Source organism: Lytechinus pictus, chromosome 12 (genome assembly GCF_037042905.1).
Source record: "Lytechinus pictus isolate F3 Inbred chromosome 12, Lp3.0, whole genome shotgun sequence".
In the NCBI taxonomy this organism is placed as follows: domain Eukaryota; kingdom Metazoa; phylum Echinodermata; class Echinoidea; order Temnopleuroida; family Toxopneustidae; genus Lytechinus; species Lytechinus pictus.
Window position 1 is genome coordinate 21,961,652 of NC_087256.1, and position 21,739 is coordinate 21,983,390.

Here is a 21,739-nt window from a genome sequence, read left to right on the forward strand (position 1 = left end):
ATATATCTCATTGAACAGACAATGCGAGCACCAGGAACTATGAAGACGTAGGCCCTGGGCAAATTATTTTTTTTCATGAAGTTATGATAAAAATGTTTCTTATGTAATGTAACATAACATAATTATAATATAACATTATAATGAATAATATTTTCTTCTTTCCCACTACGTTTCTCTTCCTTTCTCCCTCTTTTCTATTTTTCCCCATTTCCCCGTTTTTGTTTTGGTCAGCCGATGGGGGGAGCATGTGCCCCCATGCCCCCCCCCCCCGTAGTTACGCCACTGTATGTCCATATGGCAAATACCCCTCCAATATTATTATCTTTTTACCCCATGACGGTTTAATTGTTTTATTAGAGATTACATTAAAAAAAAATTGACATTTCATCTTAATCCCTTCCCAAGGACCCCAACATTGATGAATTGGAAGAAACGGGGGTTTCTCTTCAATTTTATAATAAGGACATAAGTATTTCGTTTGGAAATGGTGAACTGGCTCTTTATTTGCATTTTATGATTCAATAATATTGTTTTATTTGTTAAGCGGTATGTTAGGGAGAATTTTCACCAATAAAACAATTATCTCTTGTGATTTTTTTTTTCTTTCGTAAAAAGTGGGGGGGGGGGGATGTTTGTACAGGCCACCCCCCTCCTCGAAAAGTGTGGGGGGGTATATCCCCCCATCCCCCCCCCCGGGATTTACGCCAGTGCTCTTGACTTCGATGATAACTGTCGATTTATTTTTTCAATTTTCAAGAAAAGCATCCTGTGGCGCGTTCTTGCACACGGAGCTAAATGGGGGAATCCCCCGACCGTCGACCAAGAGTATGTACAGCGTGATAGCTCGTCGTACGTGTGTATTAGCGCAGCGCGCCGAACATTAACAGTGGAAACTCAAGCGGATCTGAACTTCCGACTACAGTATAACGTTAACGTTCAGTGTTTGCAGACAGACTGACTCATTTCTTGAATTCTGTGTCGAAGTACGTTGATCTTCAATACTGCAATAATCTCCAGGATTGAAGGAGGCAGTGATTGCAGCTATAAAAGCTAGCCTAACGAGTATAACGTAGTCGTAGAACTTAAAAGAAGACTTCAGAAGAAGAGATCAGAAAGACAGAAGTTTCAGACTCAGTCTTACTCTTACTTAGTGACTCTTACTGATCAGTGCAGTGGCAGTGGTTTAGTGTTTGTAGTTTGTACATTTATTGGAGACTGCATGTGCCTTGTGAGGTTGGGTTAATGGTAAGTCATCCCCGGTCTGAAATTGAGTAACAAAAAACAATGGAAATTACTTTAAATTTGAAATTACGGAGAGCTGCCTCAGTGCCTGGAACATCATTAGAAATTAACTGTTAGTGTTGGGACTTGGCCCGGGGGGGGGGGGGGGGGGGGGCACTTCCATTGACAGGTGGATACCATGCGCGACCAGGCCATGCCCATGGGTCTCGAAAAGCACCCTAAACACGTATTTTCCATATTCTGAAAATGCACCCCTTAACAAGTATTGGTGTGTGAAACCCTACCCTTAACAAGTATTGGAAACAAAACGATACTCTTCTTGGCAAGTATACATTCCCTGTATTTCCCTATAAACAAGTACAGCGAGATTTTAATTGTTAAGTCACGGTAGTTGGTTTTACCTTTACCTACATCATTGGGTTTAGTACGGCCCGGTCGGCCCCACCTCCCACACCTCGCGCAAATCATACTCTATAAACACGGAGTGTTGGGGCAAAAGTATACATCCTTAAATCTTAGAACATTTTAGTCTTCATTTTTTATACCCTCGCAAATTTGACCCTAAACACGTATAGCTTTCCTAGCGAAATAGATACCCTTTTTTTCATGATTTTAGTGTTTTTGACACCCTTATTACGTTACGTACGTAACGTGCCCTATCTTGAAAAAGACATCCTTTCTCCATGTTTTATTTTGGTCGCGCATGGTATCCACTCGTCAATGTCAGTGGCCCCCCCCCCCCCCGGGGGTAAGTCATCCCCGGTCTGAAATTGAGTAGCAAAAAACAATGGAAATGATTTTAAATCGAAATTACGGAGAGCTGCCTCAGTGCCTGGAACATTATTAGAAATAACTGTTGGGACCTGGGTAGATCATCCGTTTTATAGATCTTGGTAGATTGTGCAGTTGTATTGTGATCATTATTTTGAATAAGGCCTAACGTTAGATCAGATCTAGCTTATTAAAAAAAATAAGTTAAACAAATCATTTAATGGTATTGATAATGGCAAAAGTTTATTAAAGAATCCATTTGCAGTTAGAGCTTGAATTGCTGAATCTTTTACAAGACAAACAGTACAAGAATGATAAGAAACATGATACTAAATTTCAGAATTACACAATGCTTTATAATGCTCTTGAAACAAACTTGCCTAAAATAAGTTTTCCTATACTTCGTAATGTACATTGGTAATTGGTTCCACCAGTGAAAGATAGATTGATCTTCAAAATTCTTGTAGTTGTTTTAAAGGTCAGCATAAAGTGAGGCTTTAAATACTTACAGCAGCTTCTCAATGACTGTTACCCAATACGTTCAAGTATACTGGACATCGTAAACAGAAAGATGTTCATGCATCCCCCTTGGTGTAAATCATTACAATGTCATATGGGCAAAATGCATTTCAATATATTTAGTCCCTCAACTATGGAATAAACTTCCCAATAATATTCAACAATGTTCTTCTCTTGATCTATTTTTGTGTACCGTATGTTAAAGTGTTACGTTTTCCGAAGATAAATACAAATTTTCCTAATATTGATGCATTAGTCTATATAGTTCCAAATTCTCTAAATTCAGTCTCAACTCTCAAATATGTATAATGATGTATTTAGGTTATATATATATGAACTGATGCATTTACATGTAGGTTCAATCATTGGGTTCAATATGATTGTTTTTTTTTCCCTTTTCTTTCTCTCTCTTTCTTTCTCATACTAAAATTGAGTGATTAATGAATATGGACTAGCCCTAGATCTATCATGGAACTTGGTCTAAAGCCAAGTAGAAATAGGAATTCTTTTTTTAAAGTGTGTTCTAGTATAGTGCTGTTATACTAGGTGTTCAAATTCTGAAATCTAGATCTGTTATTAATTGTTGTTTGTTTATAACTCCAGAAGTAGTACTGAGCTGCATTCAGAGGTGATAGACAAATATTTCAACATGCTGTTGACGATGTCAGCTCGACATTGCAGAGTCACGATGACTCTGTGTGCCATTGTTCTCCATGTTTGCTGTATAATGAATGGGCCTCTGTAAGTATGCATAAACCACTCATTCAATGAACAAGGATATGATATAACCTTGTTCTCAGTTATATCTCCATACATGTATGTGGCAAAATAAGGGTGGCAATGTTTGGCTTATTTTCTCTTTTTCTTTGGGACAAATGCTTGATTTTTTTACACTGACAGTTTCCATTACACCTATTCGTCATACAACTTGGCCCTTAAGTAAATTTGATTCTTTAATTAAAAATAGAGATAAAAAAAAAAGAAAATTTTCTTGCCATATTACTTTCCTCCAATAGAGGGCGTACACAAAAATGTGCCCCAAATTTTTTTTTGAGCGCTCTAGTGAATACAAAAATTATTCCCAAGTTACTATTAAAAAATAAATTGCAACTGTATGGAAATTAGTAATTTTGGTCACAAAATGATTTTTTAAAGTGTGTGCTCTGTACAGCATTGGCATGCCATAGTCCTACCTGTAGATTCCCCACAGGCAGGATGGTTGCAGTGAACAAGTGGCATAAACTAGGCACTCATCCAATGTATTATCCTGCCCTGCTACACCACTATGTATTGGTGAAAAGTGTTTGGAAAATGGAGTGATGGACTATGGAGTATGTTAAGTGGTGGATTAATTATCACAGCATTTGAAAACTTTCAAAACAAGGGCACTTCTCTGGTTTCACTCTCTATATGTACATGTCATTTAAGCATGCCAAGTGTTCAATTTTTCAAAGTAAATCTTTGTCATTTACAATAATAATGTTGCATGATTTATTTGTTTGTTTATTTATTTATTTTGTTTGTTTTCATTTATATTGTTGTTTCATCATGACTGTATTCAAGTTCAAGACATTGATAATGTATAAAACAAATCAAGATTATTATTATTTTGTATTATTATTATTATTGTTATTATTTATTTTTTAAAAGGAGATATAATTTAAATTTATATATTTATATTGTTTACTTCTCACACACTTGTACTTGTACAGATGTATAGGAAAAGATAATTGTTTTGAGTTCCGAGTGCTTCTCATCATAGTCAGGACTATCTTTATTTTTAGTCCTTAAATCTGCGCAATAAAATTACAGGTAGTCACGGATCAGTACATGTACATTCAAATATGCATGCATTGCCTTGTTTTGCTCCCATTGTGTTTAGAATCTGTTCCCATGCATAGATTGAACCGTTCGTACGGATAAAGTGACAGTGCATCAACAATTTTTAATGATTCTTCTATATTTTTTTTAATTTGATTTCTACATTTATAAAGACACGCTTGAGATCAAGAAACGGTACAAAAATGAAAACAAATCACAATCCTATTTAAAGTGTAGACCGTGTTGGGCGCCTGATATTTTCATTCTATATAAATAATGTATACATGTACCAACATTTCTACTTTCATTCAATATTCTATTGTTAAAACATCTTCATCACTCCTAATTTTGCAGATTTTGCAGTTCAGTAATGGAAAGGGGGGGGGGGGGGTGTAAATAAATCAACCTGTAATTGTCCTAATCTGTTGGACCAACAATTTAATTTCATGTTTTTTATTCATGTATATTCATTTTTGTTTGCGAACTATAAATAGGTTAGTGGAAGGTGAACTCGCTTGCTATGCGGGAAGCTTAGATATAGTGAATGGAGAACTGAGCGTGGCCAGTACCAACTATGTGACGTTACAACAGTGTTCATCTCCGACAACTCGACCACCACCTAAAACAAATAGCACAGTAACACCTCCTTCAACTATGAAGCAAGTAACATCGCCACAACCGAACACAACTACCAATGGTAATGCTCCCTCCGTGCCTGGTGGCCAAACAACTTCTTCTGGTAAACAAACATCCATCAACATGACCACAACTTCACCACCTAAAGGATCAAGCTCAACAAGTTCTGTTACACCATCATTAACTGAGCCAAGTCCTACTCAACCAGTAACAAGCGCCTCTCCAGGCTCAGTGACACCGAATCCATCAACAGCGTCGGCAACTCCTGGAGGAAGTCCTGTTGCAACAGATGGGGTGACAAACGGAACAACAACCGCGCATCCAGCAGCAACATCTACCCTTCCAGTTACCACAGGAGATGGCAGCCTAATGGGCTGTGTTGTTGTAACAAAGACCAATGGTTCCATAGAAACTGCTTCCTTCTCGTGCCCCACCCCTGATTCAGCTTGTAAAGATATTGGTTTCAATGGCAGTGCTGGATCAGACAATCAGGTATGTCATCTAATGGTTTGGGAAATGGTCCGATAACACAAAGGAATGTAACGGCAAGTAATTTTGTGTTAAAGGTCTAGTCCACCCCAACAAAAAGTGGATTTGAATAAAAATAGGAAAATCTTACAGGCATAATGCTGAAAATGTCATCAAGGTAAGATGTAATTTAATTAAAAAGAAAAAAATCACCAAACAGTTTTATACACAACATAGTGATTTGCAGCTAAGAGATTTGATGATGTCACTCACTATTTCTTTTTTTTTCATTATATGAAATATAGAATATTTCAATTTGCAGATTTGACATTAAGGAAGCATCTTTATGAGGCATCAACAATGGTAACTTTACATGTTGAGAGAGTAATCAAACCTTGTTTCACATTGTAATGCGAAAAAAATAAGATATTTTATATTTCATTCATGTAATGAAATATGAGTGGAGCTCATCGGTTCCCTCATGTGCATACTGACCAGGATGTGCTTGTAACTCTTTAATGAAATAAGCACAAAGTTACTAACAGCATCAGAACTTTACATCTTATTTTGATGAAATTTTGAGATTTACGGTAGTTTTATGGGTTTTTTTTAAATTCAAATGAAATTCTTGCTGGGTCTGAATTCCCTTTTAAAAATGGCATGCCCCTCCAATTCTATGTCTGCGCAAGATCCGGTTTCACTGTGGGTATCAACAACCCGCATGAGAAGCAGGATATCCCTTTTTATGGAGCATATTAAAGGCAGTTAGTAACTTAGTCAAGGATTAATAACCAATATCTCTGTTTTGGTTGCTAATTTGATCATAAAGATTTCAATCCTTTAGTTCAGACAGGACTGGCCAGAGAGATTTACGAATGAAGTGGTCATTCATAAATGCACGGATTTTTTTAAATATAAGAGTACTTGTTTTCAAATTACAATGTAATTGTACCTTCGTAGCAAATGTGCTTTAACACTACAAAAACGTGCGGAAGACTGGGGATCTAGGAACAAATGAATTAAACATCGCTCTTCCATGTATTAAAATCATCATACTTTCAAGAATTTCAGAGAAAATAGGTGTTAAGACATTGAAGAGGGAAGGAGGGGAGTCCATACACTCCTTTCTGCTGATCAGCTTCATATTCTGACGTATCAGATGTTAGGATGCAGACCCCCCCCCCAAAAAAAAATATCAGTGGATATGAAGATACATGTAGGTACAGCTGATCAATCAGAGTGCATAGCATAAGAATTTTATGCATGCACACATAACATTGTAACATCCTTTAGAGATTAAAGCAAACTGATTATGTTATTCTTTTCTTCCTGATTTTACTTTTGCAGACACACTGCTTTGTGGGTTCTTCTTCCAACACAATAGATGCATTTATCAACAGAGAGAGTGTGGGTTACTCGACAGTGGACAGCTGTTTTGTTGGCACTACAGGTATGGAAAGTCCGAGGGTTGTTTCACAAAGACCAATTGGGCATTGCCAGAAACTTGCAATCAATTGCAAGTCAAGTCTGGGTCCCCAAAACAATCACAATTCTGGTAATTCATTGCCAAATCGTACTTGATCGCACAGGGCCCTGTCTCACAAAGAGTTGCGATTGATCTGATCAACCACAACTATGGAAAGCCAGCAACATCAACGTCTAAAATGCATGTTTGTTCAAAATGTTTTGTAAATATGATGTATATAAAAAATATTCATTGTTTTCTTGACAGTCCTGTATGCTCATCTTTGTTTACAAAAGGACATTGTGCAAATTTCCTGTAGAAAAAAACTATGACACTGATGGATTTTCATATAGTTGATGTTGATCGGATCAATTGCAACTCTTTGTAAGACAGGGCCCTGTTCGGATTCTTGCAACAAGAGGTAAAAATCAATTTTGCTATAGATACATTGATTGCAAATTAGCAACAGGAATTTGCAGTTGATAGGAGATATGTTCTTGCCACACCCTGTAAGTTGATTTATAAAAGGTGTATTGAAAGATATGAAACTGTTGAACTTGATGCCACTGGATCATTAATCATAAATCACCATTCAGTGGTGCAGTGTTAAAAGTTGAGGTCCAAATCGAATAGAGGTGCAATAGGATGGCTGGCAGGGGGGGGGGGATTAGATTACCTCAAAGAGTGACATTTTTTTCTGAATTGAATGAAGGAGTTTTTAAAAGTTACGCTTCCCCTACCTCTCTTTAGATAGTCCTCTTTCTTCCTTCTTCACTTTTCATCCTGTTTTTCTTTCTCTCCTCATTTTCTCTTTAAAAAAAAAAAAAATTTGAAAAAAAAAATAGGATGGGGAATGGGCAGGCATCCCCTGCCCCCATAGCTTTACCCCCTGGAGCTGCTATTTTTCTAGCATGTCAGTCAGTCCGCAGCCCGTCCGAAAGTGCTCTATTTTATTCAGCGGTATGCATAGCCGTCCGTGGTTATGCATACGTAATGAGCTGTGAAGACGAACTTTCCGATCGGTGTTTTTTGCTCTTAGAATCGTTTATTCCTCACATAATTGGTCTTACATTGTATTTTATAGATAAAACTTTGAAATTTCTGATCAGCTAAATAAAATGCACATTTAATGTATTTTGAAGACCGATATTTAGCTTAGAAAAAATGATTTTTTTCAAGAAATATATGTGAATAAACAGAGCGCATTTTTGCATCGAAATCACACTTGCGTCAAATTGATATTATAATCAATATAAAGCGTAGACATTCTTCTTTACGACTGAAAAAGAATTATGAAATTTCATGATGTAGCAAAGTCAGGAACCACAAAAAACCACGGCAATGTCCATCGCGAAATGATTGGAATTGTAGTAGAATTGCCGACGCGTTCTGATTGGTCAACAGCGGCGCACACACTTACAACATTATATGTAGCTTAAAAAACACGGAAGTATTATGGAAGAGATCGATGGCGAATTGCGTGAGCGCTATGTTTTGACGTGTGCAAGGACCCTGGTTCGAACCCGCCAGACTTTTTTTCTTTTTTTTTCTGGGGGGGGGGGGGGTTGATGGGGATATGTTTATGCTTTTTCTTTAAATCATATTCCTTCATCGTTCCTACCCAGCTTTATTCTCTTTTTACTTTCATATGAAGTTCTATTTAGGCCTGTATTTATTAAATCATGGAGCTATTAATAATAATAATAATAATAATAAGCATTAATTTATATAGCGCAGCTTTTATATGGATATATTCAGCTGCGCTGAATATTTTTTATTAATAGCTCTATGATTAATTCTTACTTCTTCTTAATCACTGCTTTTGATTTTCAAGTTCTTGATTACACTTATTTGGGCAGGGGTGAGAAGGGAAGTGAGTTAAAGGTGAAGTGCACATCAACAAAAAAGTATTTGAATAAATACAGAAATTTCCCTGTTTTAACACAAAACAGTTATATACACAAAACAATGGTATGCAAATAGAGTTGATTATGTCACTCACATCAAATTACTTTTTAAATTTTTGTTGCATTTTTATTATATAAATTTTAGCAAATTTGATGTAAAAAATCTTTCTCGAATCACAATAGGTTACATTTATGGAAACTACGAATGTTAATGGAGGAATTAAAATCCCTCTCAAAATTTGTTAATGAAAATTGAAATAAAATATACATGTCATGTACATGTATCAAACAAAAAAATACACAAGAAATTAGAGTGCGTGTGACATAATCGGTTCTGTAATTTGCACATTGACCAAGATGAGCATATAATTGTTTTATAAAATTAGGCAAATTTCTCAATGTCAAAATAGTAATTTTTTGAATTTTGAATCATAGTTTTTATGAAATTCTCTGCAATACTTTATTTTTCTTTAAATTCAAATAAATTTTTTGGTGGGGTGGACTTCTCCTTTACTCTTTGCTTGGAATAGGGAATGCACATTAATATTTATCCACGAACAAAATTGTCTAAACATATGCAAATCAGTAATTGGACACATGCTCACTTTCCTTTCATCCAGGCCACTCCCTCACATCCACCAGGTTTACAGTCTTATAACAAAAATTATGAATTAATTATAATACCATCACACCATAGCTCCATGATCACACAACATTCATACAGTGCTTCACAACAAATATTGCACTTCTGTTCATATATGCAATAATTACTGTGGAAAACAAAAACAAGGCGTAACCACATTCAAATACCGTTTAAAAGGACAAATATATTATACCTTTCGAAAAAAAAAAATGTGAACATACATGGCACTTAACCTTCAGCACATAAGATAACATATAACAGAGTTGCTTGAGAACAAAATATAATAATGGGGCATTGCAAGAAACTTATGTTCAATTGCAAATCAACTACATATTTGTGTTTAATCAAAGGACTTACCCTTAATTTTGGAATGTGTGATTGAGTAGAAAGTTTCTGCAATGCATTAAAAATGTTCTTTGGTTTTGAATTGTGAATTTTTATTTTTGTCAAGCTGTATTCCTGTCCAAGTCAGTATTCTTAGTCCTCCCCAAAACTGTGCTCTAATTTTTTTGTTTCCAATATCGATAAAGATCAATTTTCTGTTGTATCATTATCAGTCCAAAATTTGCAAACGAAAAAGGGCCTTGTCCAAATCATGGGAATCTCCCAGAATGAAGTAGCAAGCAGAGACCAGAGTCAGCAAGTATGCAGATCTGTGTGTAGAAGAGACAAAAAAGAGAGAAATAGTCTAAATTATTCAAAGTATGAATTATGTTACATGCAAGTCAATTAAGAGACTAACTAAGTACTGTCTGTGACAGCCACAATTTTTTTATTTGAACAAAATGGTTTATAAATACTACTGTCTGAGTACGGTAGTACCAGACTTTTTACTTTGACTTTAAACTGTTTATAGTCTCTAGAGTAGACTGTCTGAGCTAATCATCATTTAATTCTTAACCGCAGCCTGGGGCAAAAATCATCATGGGGCTCAACTTCGACTAATTAAGAAAAAAGGTTAACAATTTTCAACATAAATCAAGAAATATCTCAATCTATAAAAACTTGATGGAATTCGGAAACCTGATAATCATTTGAATAAAACTTTAGAAGGGATCTACTTATTAAGCTTCGTTTATATTAAGTCTTAATTAAAAAAAAACAAGTCCACCGTCCACAGTCACAAATATAATGCGAGCATCTGCCATCATTACAGAAGTTTCAACGTATGGGACCAAAGGCGAAATTCTACCAACCCGCGACGAACGTAATTTTGGCATTATTTCGCGCCATCGTGGAGTGAACGAGAAGGTTACTTCCGGGTAAAACGTAAATTTCTTGATTTTTAGGGTATCATTTTCTCAAAAATAAAAATATAAGGTGAGTTTGCGTCAAGTTGGTTCTGACATATTTTGAACAGTGACTTTTCTTCTTTCTTAAAAACCCCGATCGAAACAATTTGGTTATGTAGCAAAGTCAGGAACCAAAAGTGAAATTCCGACTACAAAATCGCAGTTAAAATATTACTAAAATAAGCATCAATTAAAGAGGTAAAAATGGTAGGTTGAAAATGTCGAAATATGGAAAATTATATACCAAAATGTAGATGAAGGTCTTGAGAATAACTTACCACAATTCGTTTCGACGTAAACTGAAGTTAGCGACCAGTACAGAGCTATAACTTCAGCCCCTCCAATTCAGTGGGAAAATCAAGCCAAATTGATCGCACGTTTTCCTTCGGAGACCGCTAGAGCGCCGCTGAATAAATCTCCGTGAATATGCTCATTATCGCGCGAGCTGCGGTCTGACTGATGTTAGGAGTCGAAAGACATTCCTAAAATTGCTCTTACATAATACCTTTACAGATGCAGTTAATGAGACACAGTGTGGAGAATCATCCAACGTGTGTTTGACCATTAAGGATACCCTACAAGGTGATAATGCCACAGCGTACTACTGTGGCAATGAGACCCTTCAGAAATACTGTGAAAAGGATGGTGCATTGCGAGAGGGTTCTTTCCTGCAAAAGGTATGTGAAATAGAAATAAAGAAGAGGAAGGGAATGAAGACAGATCGAGGTCTCAGGTTAAGAGATTTTTTGAAGATTACAAACTTTGTACAATTTTCAGACTTTTATTAGAGGTGAAAAGGCTTCTTTTAACATAATGCTTAGATTGGTAGTTAACACAGGCCTTTTTATTATTATTTTGTACATTTTTTATTTGTTTATATTGAATTAGGCATGATTGCCAATATTACTAGTCCAAAGAGCTAATCTTTAGTTCACTGCATCTCAAGAAAAAAATGATGAATTGATGAGAGAGGGAAAAGGAAATCGGAACACCAGTTAATGATCATAATAATAGGAGTTTTGTGGGGGCCCCGTAGTCTAGTGGTTATGACTCTCATCTTTATAGAGGGACATGGGTTCGAATCCCAGCCATGGCGTGTTTTCCTTCAACAAGAAGTTTACCCTTATTGTGCTGTACTCAACCCAGGTGAGGTGAATGGTTACCCGGCAGGATTAATTCCTTTAATGCGCTGAGAGCCGAGAGGCAGCTCAAGCTAAAGCTGGGGTAATAATGATAAAAACAATGCGCCTCGGAATAGATTATTTCTAAATAGATGACGCTATATAAATGCCTGTTATTTTTATTATCATTATAATTATTATATGCATCTGTGTAGCACCATCTATCTTGAAATAATCTTGTCCGAGGTGCACTATTGTTATTATTCAGAAAAGAATTCAGTTAGTACCACTGGTGTAAATCCTTGTGTCACACATATTGTTCGGGGGGGGGGGAATAATTTATTGTTCCATCCCCCCACTCGAAAGCGCATGATTAGTAGTCAGGACTTTAATTTATGAATTACTTTACAATAAATCTATGTGCAATCCTTTTGGCACTTTGCCAGCAAAAACTTCAAGGCATGAAAAAAGGATTATATTAGCTGCAATTATGCCAATTAAATCTGTTTTAATTATCTCTAAGTATCTCTGTTCATTTTGTTGTATCAACTCCTATGATAAATTTGTTAGGAGTTTGAAGGGAATTTCATCCTGACATAAAGTTTATTGTAAAAATAGCCGAAGAACTAATAGAAAATATTGCTGAAGGCTTGAGAAAAGCCATCAGAGAATACAAAAGTTATTTGAAATATCAATTATTTATTTGTGACGTCATATGCAAGCAGCTTTCCTAAATGTACATACCATATGGTAAAAAACTCAATGAAATGTCATTTTATCGGAAAATTGAAAATGTTTTTACTGTACATTCAGTATATCAGACAAATTGTTTCACAGCCACTTCTAAAAAGAAAACATTAAGTCATAATGAACCATTACAAATTGAAATTTATAGCATATGAGGCAGCTGCTCGTTTATGACGTCACAAATCCAAAACTTTGAATTCTAATAACTTTCTTAATCTTTAATGGATTTTTCTCAAACCTTCACCAATATTTTTTATTATTTTTTCTGCTATTTGTACAACAAACTTTTCTTCAGGATGAACTTCCCCTTTAAACTTGTTTGTGTTTTTTTTTTTCATTTCTCAGGATACAAACATCACTGTGCTATGCTGTGCTTCCACGAACTGCAACACTCCGACCCCATCGACCACAACGTTGGTTCCTTCGACACCCACTCCAAATTCCTCCCAAGTTTATACCAGTTCATCCACAGCTGCTCCGACATCTACAACCTCGAATGCATCTGCGGCTACCGGTTCATCTTCGTCTGCAGCAACCAGTCCAGACACGGCTTCATCAACACCGACTCCGAGTATCCCAGCATCCTCTTCTGGAATGTCGGGAAGTACCGGTGCCCCTTCTTCCACTGGTGCTTTAAGAACTACTGGTGACACCTCCCAACTAGCCAAACATGTAAGTTGCAGTTCTTTGGCAGTAATAACTTCTGTAATTACAGTTTGTGCTTTCAAGGTGGGTTGTCTTCTGTATTATTGTGATCACATAAATTTCATCTCCACTTGGATCGCTATTAAATTTTAAGGGGCCCACACCCTAATGTTTCAATGCCTAATTTTATTAACACATATTTTTACACATGAAGAAATAAATGAAATGAAATGAATAAATATGTTCCATCAGTCTCAATCCTGCAAATTGCATTCCCCTTCAATCATCAAATATAGATGTTGACAGAGATTTCCATTTGTCCTCTTTTTGTGCGCTAGGCAATGAACCCCTCTGTGCTGAATTATTTTCAGGGCGGGAAACAATAAAGTGTTTGCTTGAGCGTTAAATGCGAAGTTTGTGCGGCAGATTGTGCATTTGTGCGAAGTAAGCGTGGAAAGGGTCAACGGTTGAAGGGTTGCTTGACCAAATTGGAGGAATGGCAATCTTGGATGCTAAGCCTAGGCAAGGATATTTTCATGGAATGTATCCATGAACAGTGACCAGTGATCAGTACATGTACATTTCATGTATCTCCTCTCTCACTCTGAGATTCAGTTGGCCTCTGGAAAGGCCTTAAGGGGACCGTTGATACAAGCATGGATGGTCAGTTGTACAATGGGATGGGATGTTAGTAATGACCACTCAGGGAACTCGAGGGATATTGTGAACACGGCGATAGAGTGTGAACATCTCAATTTACATATTTAATATTGGTTGAACATTTTGATGATTTCCCCTTCGTCCCATGCAGAGTAACAAGATACTCATCATAGGCATTGTATCAGCCTTCGTAGTCGGTCTCATCGGGGGTATTATCGTCACGGTCATCGTTTGCAGACGAAGAAATGGTGCCGCAGCCCGACCAGGAGAGCTTCTGGCCTTCGACAGCTTCCATTACAAGCGCATGGGAGCTGACGAGGTCAGTAACGAAGAAGTGTTCATGACATAGGACAGGACTCGACCAGTTACATGGCATTTGTGCAAATAACTTGTGGGAGGTAGGGGAATGATAACTGTAGAATTCCGTGCTGCGGGGGGGGGGGGGGGGTACAGTAGTTATCCATAGCTTCATATTTCCTCTGTTCAGGAAATTCCAGAAACAAGGTTTCTTTTGTTTCATCACTAGGAGGTGACTGAAATCTGAAATTGATATTTCAATTTGAAAGCTTTTAGACCAATCAGATCATGTATAATTGGTTTCATCTCACCTAAATTCATTTGTTGCTGGTAACGATCATCCCTAGTGAAAAAGTCCCTAAAGCCCAGCACTAAGCGATTCAAAATCGATAACGGTATAAGATGTGTATACACATTTTCCATCTTTTTGAGTTAAAAAACGGTTAATAGGGATCTGTTTTCATGGTAACAAACCCAACAACATTCAGAAAAGCTGTGCTGCCAGTCATTTATCTAACTGCATCCTCGTGTTCAATCCTGAAGTATAGAAGGGACCCAAAAAATGCAGGAAGGTGTTAAGAAACTAAGAGCACTTTAGAAATGTAAATTTTTCCTGTAGACAACAGGAAGATTTTCTCAGAAATTAAGACTTTTGACCATGAAACATGATTAAAAAATATCAGGATATACCCTAGAGTTATGTCAGGCCTTATGAACCATTAATCATGTATTGTATAAGTAGTTCATTGTGCGCCTTGAGTGTCATCGACAGATATGTGCGCTATACAAATCTTTACTTATTATTATTATTATGTTGGCCTGCCTAAATGAAGAGAAATCTTTTATTTTTGTAACAAATGAAAAAGACAATCATTTTTATGTTTTTCCTTTTTTGGTAATGTAAATTTTACATTAATTCTTTATCATTCCTTTATATAAATGAGATTCACTTATATTTCTATGTAAGGAGGATGCCAATATATTTCTGTGTGCTGTCTTCAAAGGCTGGATGTATTGGCTACACTGTAAAACATACTAATGTGCTTCATTTTAAATGCAAGTTTAACTTGCATTTTTTTTTGTTAAATGTATTTTAAGTGGCCATAGGTGTAGTGTGGGATATCCACTTTCTCAATCCCACTAAGTAGAGTGAATTATTTATAGCCTTATTTCATCAGCTTTTTTTTTTCTATGAATTGGTAAATATTTATATTTTTATCTTAGATTTGATGTATTGGAAATATATTTTGAATGATTGATGCCTCATGCTTCAGTCACTCTAATGAAACTGGATCCAAACTGACAAGATGGTCCGTCATTGGTAATAACAATAGCTTTTGTCAGTTTGTAGTATTTTTCGCCAGTGTGCCTGTTCCATTGACAAGTTAAAGCTTGTGAATTGGTATGTGAAAAACACACTTCTGAGGTGACAATCGCATTGCCAATTTGAGGAAACTGACCAATGATACAGACTTCAAACCAACAGCTGGTCCGTCATTGGTAATAACAGTAGGACTAGCTTTTGTCAGTTTGTAGTAGTTTTCGCCAGTTGGTGTGTATAATTGACAAGTTAAAGCTTGTGAATTCTGAGGTGTCAATCATGTTGCCAATTTGAGGAAATTAGTCCATTTTCATTCATTTATTTCATTTATTTTAACTATTAAATGAATGATGCAATACAATGTATAAAAAAATGGGCTGAATATTTTTTTGTTTCTGCTGATGAATTTTGGATGACTTTGAGGGTTCCATTTGAAAAGTTATTTTGCAAAAATAAAAAAATAATCTGCTCAATTGTATTGTTAAGCTATTGACCATTGCAGTAAAGATAATGATGATTTGAGAAGCTGTATTTAGGTTGTTTGTAAATTCATGTGTGATTTGCTACAAAATAGCTTTATGAAATACCCTCTGATATTGGTCACATGTTCAGAAAGCAGAAATGAAGAATGCAAGAAAGATTGCATTATTAGCAGAGGAGTATGTCATATTTGAAAAGGCCCTTAAATGTGGGGTTTGCTTCATTTTGTTCCTTTCTAGTTTTGGAGATGAAATGCCTAATATTAGGGGCTTTCCAATAAATTTCTTGAAGTGTGAGTTATAAATGGTAGTGCCATTTTCTAGTGCAAATAATCAATGAAAGATCTGTGTAACAGTAATGTATGGCCTTTGAAACTAGTCACTAACTGTGCTTTAATGTTTTTTGATAAACAACCAATAATCAGTAGTCTAAAACTATTCACAACATATAGTCTTTCACTTTTGTAGTATAACATGCAGTACTATTTTTTAGATATGTCTTGTTTTCACATAATGCTAATAATTATACACCTTTTTTCTGTACTTGCAAAGTATGGAATATTAGTGTCTTTCATTTATTATTTACTGGGAACAGTTTTCTATTGTGGAAATGGTTACAAATTCATGTATATTTTCAGAGTTTTGAATCACTGATCACTTGTTGCATTTTGTTTTACTTTTCACTATATTCAATGTTTATTTTGTTTTAGATATACTGATGCAATATTTATGTAGATTTTCTTCTTACAAAAACTTTTTATAAAAGCAAGATTTAATCTTTATCAATCCTTTCTGTGCCATATTGTGCCATATTAATAAGTGTGTCAAATTGTTTTCTTCTTGTTCCTTTTATTATATGATGTGTTTTGACAATGCATTAACAAATATATATTTCTAACTGGCACAGTTATTCAAAGAAGAGAGTGTCAGTAAACCAGATCAAGGGATATTTCTCACTCTCTCTCATTGGAGAGTGTTTGTTAGTGAAGACATTTGGAGATACTTCTAGTTTTCCGTTGACGGCTGGCATCATTTATTGGGTTAATCTTGGTCTATATTAGTAGTTTACAACCTTGTTTTGATAGTATTAGGTCAGCATTGGTCACAGCAGTTTGAAAATGAACAAATGTTCATGTTTGCAAGCAATCGACACTCGATGAGATCCCCCTGTGATTCCACATTACAGATATTCATGTTTCATTTAATAGTTTCCTGTACATAAATAGCTGAATGTGTTTTCCATCCCACTTTTTTCAGTTTAGGTCACATAGGGATTAGTACCAACCTTTATCCAGAACCTCTTTTTCATCGTAATGAGGCCAAATGAATAAGAAAAATGGAGAAAAAAAAATTATGTAAATTGCATAGTAGCTCAGGTAATTTTTTTCTGATAAGACTTGTGCACTTGTTTAATTTTCTCATCCGTCCTCACATGGCAAAATAAAACAAAACAACAGATTTTGTATGAAACTGCAAAATGTAAAAAGGCAAGAAATTTTCTTTGTGCTATGTAATGCAATTTGTGTAAAACCTTTTCAAATAAATAACATATTTTGTATGATACTGCAAAATGTAAAAAGGCAACAAATTTCTTTGCTATGTAATGCAATTATAAATGTTCTCCCTATATTAAATCCACCTATATTTAATGGCTGATGGCTGATATTTTTGCTCCTTTTATTTATTTTAAATGCAGAGAATGGTTAATCGTATTATGCAGCCACTTTCACTATGTGCTTGATTTAAATCAAAAGCAAACTATATTTATTCATAAGTCTACATGTAGGTTCACATTTTCCGTTCAGTTATTTCTCCAAGACTTACTTTTCATATGTTTTTACTGAAAACTATTTTGAAACAATGATTATCTTTCAAAGAACTACATTTATGTTACTGCTATCCACCCGTATTTTTCAATGGCTGAATGTTACACAGAAGGAAGCTTGTTTTTTGCTTGTTTTATCAATTTTAGGGTGAAAAATGGTTATTTGAACATCTTACTGTATACATTGTATATGTACACTTTTCTTTGATAAAACATTTTCTGTACAGTTATTGCTCTAGGACTTGCTTTATGCATGTGTTATCCGAGGTGCATGACTTGTATATCTCACAAAGAGGTGATTGATCTAATCAATCTCATTATTCCATTAATAGAAGGCCATCCATGTCATAATTCTTTATATTAAGTGCCTTTAATTTCTATCTTGAAACAAAGAGGAGTAAAGTGATCCGATGCATGCATGATGATACATTATCTAGAAACACTTATCCGGCCATTATGAATTCTAGCTGTTTTGTGTTGCTGGCTTTTATAGTTCTGATTGATCGGGTCATTCACAAATATGGAGCCCAGGGTCCCGTAACACAAAGGTTAGCAATCAATCGTACGCTTGATTTTTACGATTGATTGTACATTGTAGTCAAGGCAATCAATCGTAGAAAAATGTTCTACAATCATTGCTAAGCTTTGTGTTACGGGCCCTAGATCTTAATTTTGGAGGTGTATGCACTCTTCGTATTTAAACAAAAAAGGGCATCCTGATTGGTCAAAGAACTGCGATTGATCCAATCGGTCTCAAAAACTCAATTATCGAAAGCCAACCGTGCCTTGATTCTGAAGTTAGTAAGCATATGCATGGTCCCTTTGTATTTAAAAAAAGGAGCATTTAAAACACTATGGCCCATATTCTGAACTCTGGTTGAAATTAAACCCTGGTTTAAAGTTGCGGTTTAACTATGGAGAGCCAACCAGGGTACAGATCCCTAACAGTACACATCCAATTTATTAACTCCTTTGACACTCAAACTGTTCACAATTGTCTGGGAATGATAACTTTTTGATTTTTTGGCTCCCCATAATTTTAGCACAGAGTTAAGACCATGGTCTAAGTTAAACCTGACTTGAGAATATGGGCCTATGAAATGGCATCTTTGCATGCTGGATGATTGATTTTTGTTGTTGAAATTGATTGGATCAATCACAAAAGTTCTCTTATTAGATAGGACACAGGTTTGATTCCTCATGCATGATGATTATATACATTGAACTAGCTCCACCAGAAATTTATTACAGATTTTTTTGGGGGGCATATTACGGTATATAGCATGGAGAACCAGTAAAAAGCTGTATATGCATGTATTGTATATGATTGGAAAAAAAATGTGTATATCTTTGATAATCACCCATCTTACATGTATATCAAGTATCGCATGGATGTTGATCTTCATTTACTATTTAAAAACATTTCCAACAAAACAGTAGACAAAATCCATAAAAAAATAGTTATAAGAATTGAAATGTAATAAAGAAACATGTAACGCACCCACTTAACAAAATGCAATATGTCAATGCAAACTTTTCTCTCTTTTTTTTTTGGGGGGGGGGGATTTTGTTTTTGTTAAGAAAAAAAGAAGAAACATCATTTTTATAGCCTTTTTGATCCAATTGCCAGATAATCATGGAATGCTTTGCTGAAATTCATCAAGTGTACATGTAAGTAAATATTGTATATATTTGGTGGTCCAAACATTTATTTAGTTCAGTAATAATAATCTTACATCTTTATTTTTATCGTCAAAGTGATCATAAATGGTGCACCATTTGCTAAATAATTGCAAACTTTGCACTCTTCAATCACTCGTAGAGAGCTTTAATTTTAAATTTGTTGGATTTAATTTTTATTGATAATTACAATACTGAAAATAAGATAAAAGATAAAAAAGATTATCGGAATAATAAACTTCATGCATCTCAATTGTATTTGTGTGGGCAAATTGTATATAATCTTATGATTAACTGATGTCATGACCACTTCATGTGACTATTCCCTCCTTACTTTGAGTGTAACATTAATTATATTAATTTGGCATACATTACATGTATCTGTATACTTTTATATACATGTACATGTAGCCTCTTGATACAATATAATTTGATTTTTATAACTGATTTTTTTTCTTTGACAATGTCAATTTTTTAATATATTAAAAGCAGCTGCACAACTCACATAATATACCTTTTTAATGAGTGTGTTTGTTGGTTGTTTATGTGATTGTTATGTTTTAAAGGTGGAGGTCTAAATGTGGAGCGTTGTGGCCCAGTGGATTAGTCTCCGGACTTTGAAACAGAGGGTCGTGGGTTTGAATCCCAGCCATGGCGTAATTTCCTTCGGCAAGAAATTTATCCACATTGTGCTGCACCCGACCCAGGTGAGGTGAATGGGTACCCGGTAGGATTTTTCCTTGAACGCTTTAGCGCCTATTAATATGGCGGCTCAGCTACAGCCAGGGTAGCAATATGATGCCAAGTATCAAAGCGCAGTTGAGTATATGCACATAGTAACTGCGCTATATGAATGGACATATCATCATTATTATTATCATTTATTCTAATATTTGGATTGATATAAATGTAATCACAAAGTCACACCACCCATTGCAATTTTTTTTCTTTTAATCCTTATTGATCAAAATATATATCACAATGTAAATTAAACGAATCAACAAGGTATAACGTTGATGCCAAGTATACGTACATACTAGGGCTATTTTACTCTGCGTTTTCTGCTTTGTAGAGACAAATTATCCAAAGTAAGGTTTTTGTCTCACCTGCATAGCAGAGTGAGACTATAGGCGCCGCTTTTCCGACGGCGACGGCGGCGGTGACGGCGGCGGCGGCGTCAACACCAAATCTTAACCTGAGGTTAAGTTTTTGAAATGACAGCATAACTTAGAAAGTATATGGACCTAGTTCATGAAACTTGGCCATAAGGTTAATCAAGTATTACTGAACATCCTGCCTGAGTTTCATGTCACATGACCAAGGTCAAAGGTCATTTAGGGTCAATGAACTTAGACCATGTTGGGGGAATCAACATCAAAATCTTAACCTAAGGTTAAGTTTTTGAAATGTCATCATAACTTAGAAAATATATGGACCTAGTTCATGAAACTTATACATAAGGTTAATCAAGTATCACTAAACATCCTGCATGAGTTTCACGTCACATGACCAAGGTCAAAGGTCATTTAGGGTCAATGAACTTTGGCCGAATTGGGGGTATCTGTTGAATTACCATCATAACTTTGACAGTTTATGGATCTGATTCATGAAACTTGGACATAATAGTAATCAAGTATTACTGAACATCCTGTGCAAGTTTCAGGTCACATGATCAAGGTCAAAGGTCATTTAGGGTCAATGAACTTTGGCCAAATTGGGGTATTTGTTGAATTACAGCCATAAATTTGAAAGTGTGTTGGTCTAGTTCATAAAACTTGGACATAATAGTAATCAAGTATCACTGAACATCCTGTGCGAGTTTCAGGTCACATGATCAAGGTCAAAGGTCATGTAAGGTCAAAGAACTTTGGCCACGTTGGGGGTACAGTATTTGTTGAATTGCCATCATATCTCTATAAGTGTATTGGTCTAGTTCATAAAACGTGGAAATAAGAGTAACCAAGTATCACTGAACATCTTGTGCGAGTTATAATAATAATAATATAGGGTATTTATATTGCGCACATATCCACCTTGTTAGGTGCTCAAGGCGCTCCTATATTACCCGGCTAAGCTAGGCGTTCATAGCGCACACAGCTTTTTAAGGAATTACTTCCTACCGGTACCCATTTACCTCACCTGGGTTGAGTGCAGCACATTGTGGATCAGTTTCTTGCCGAAGGAAATTACGCCATGGCTG

General features: G+C 35.6%; 1 protein-coding gene across 1 annotated transcript; it reads left to right on the forward strand.

Moving 5' to 3' along the window:
* The first annotated feature begins 918 nt into the window (after nt 1-918).
* Nucleotides 919-17,681, forward strand: LOC129273700 (mucin-2-like). Its single transcript, XM_064107647.1, has 7 exons — nt 919-1,245; nt 3,136-3,273; nt 4,848-5,481; nt 6,805-6,907; nt 11,278-11,441; nt 12,978-13,304; nt 14,089-17,681. The coding sequence occupies exons 2-7, from the start codon at nt 3,182-3,184 to the stop codon at nt 14,284-14,286; spliced, it is 1,518 nt and encodes a 505-aa protein (XP_063963717.1). The 5' UTR covers nt 919-1,245; nt 3,136-3,181; the 3' UTR covers nt 14,287-17,681.
* The last annotated feature ends 4,058 nt before the right edge of the window (nt 17,682-21,739 follow it).

Excerpts from the sequence above, each read along its gene's own strand:
- LOC129273700 (XM_064107647.1), top strand. The coding sequence starts at position 3,182 with ATGCTGTTGACGATGTCAGCTCGACATTGCAGAGTCACGATGACTCTG. Across the intron at positions 5,482-6,804 it reads GTGCTGGATCAGACAATCAG|ACACACTGCTTTGTGGGTTC; the intron begins GTATGTCATCTA and ends TTACTTTTGCAG. Across the intron at positions 13,305-14,088 it reads CCTCCCAACTAGCCAAACAT|AGTAACAAGATACTCATCAT; the intron begins GTAAGTTGCAGT and ends CGTCCCATGCAG.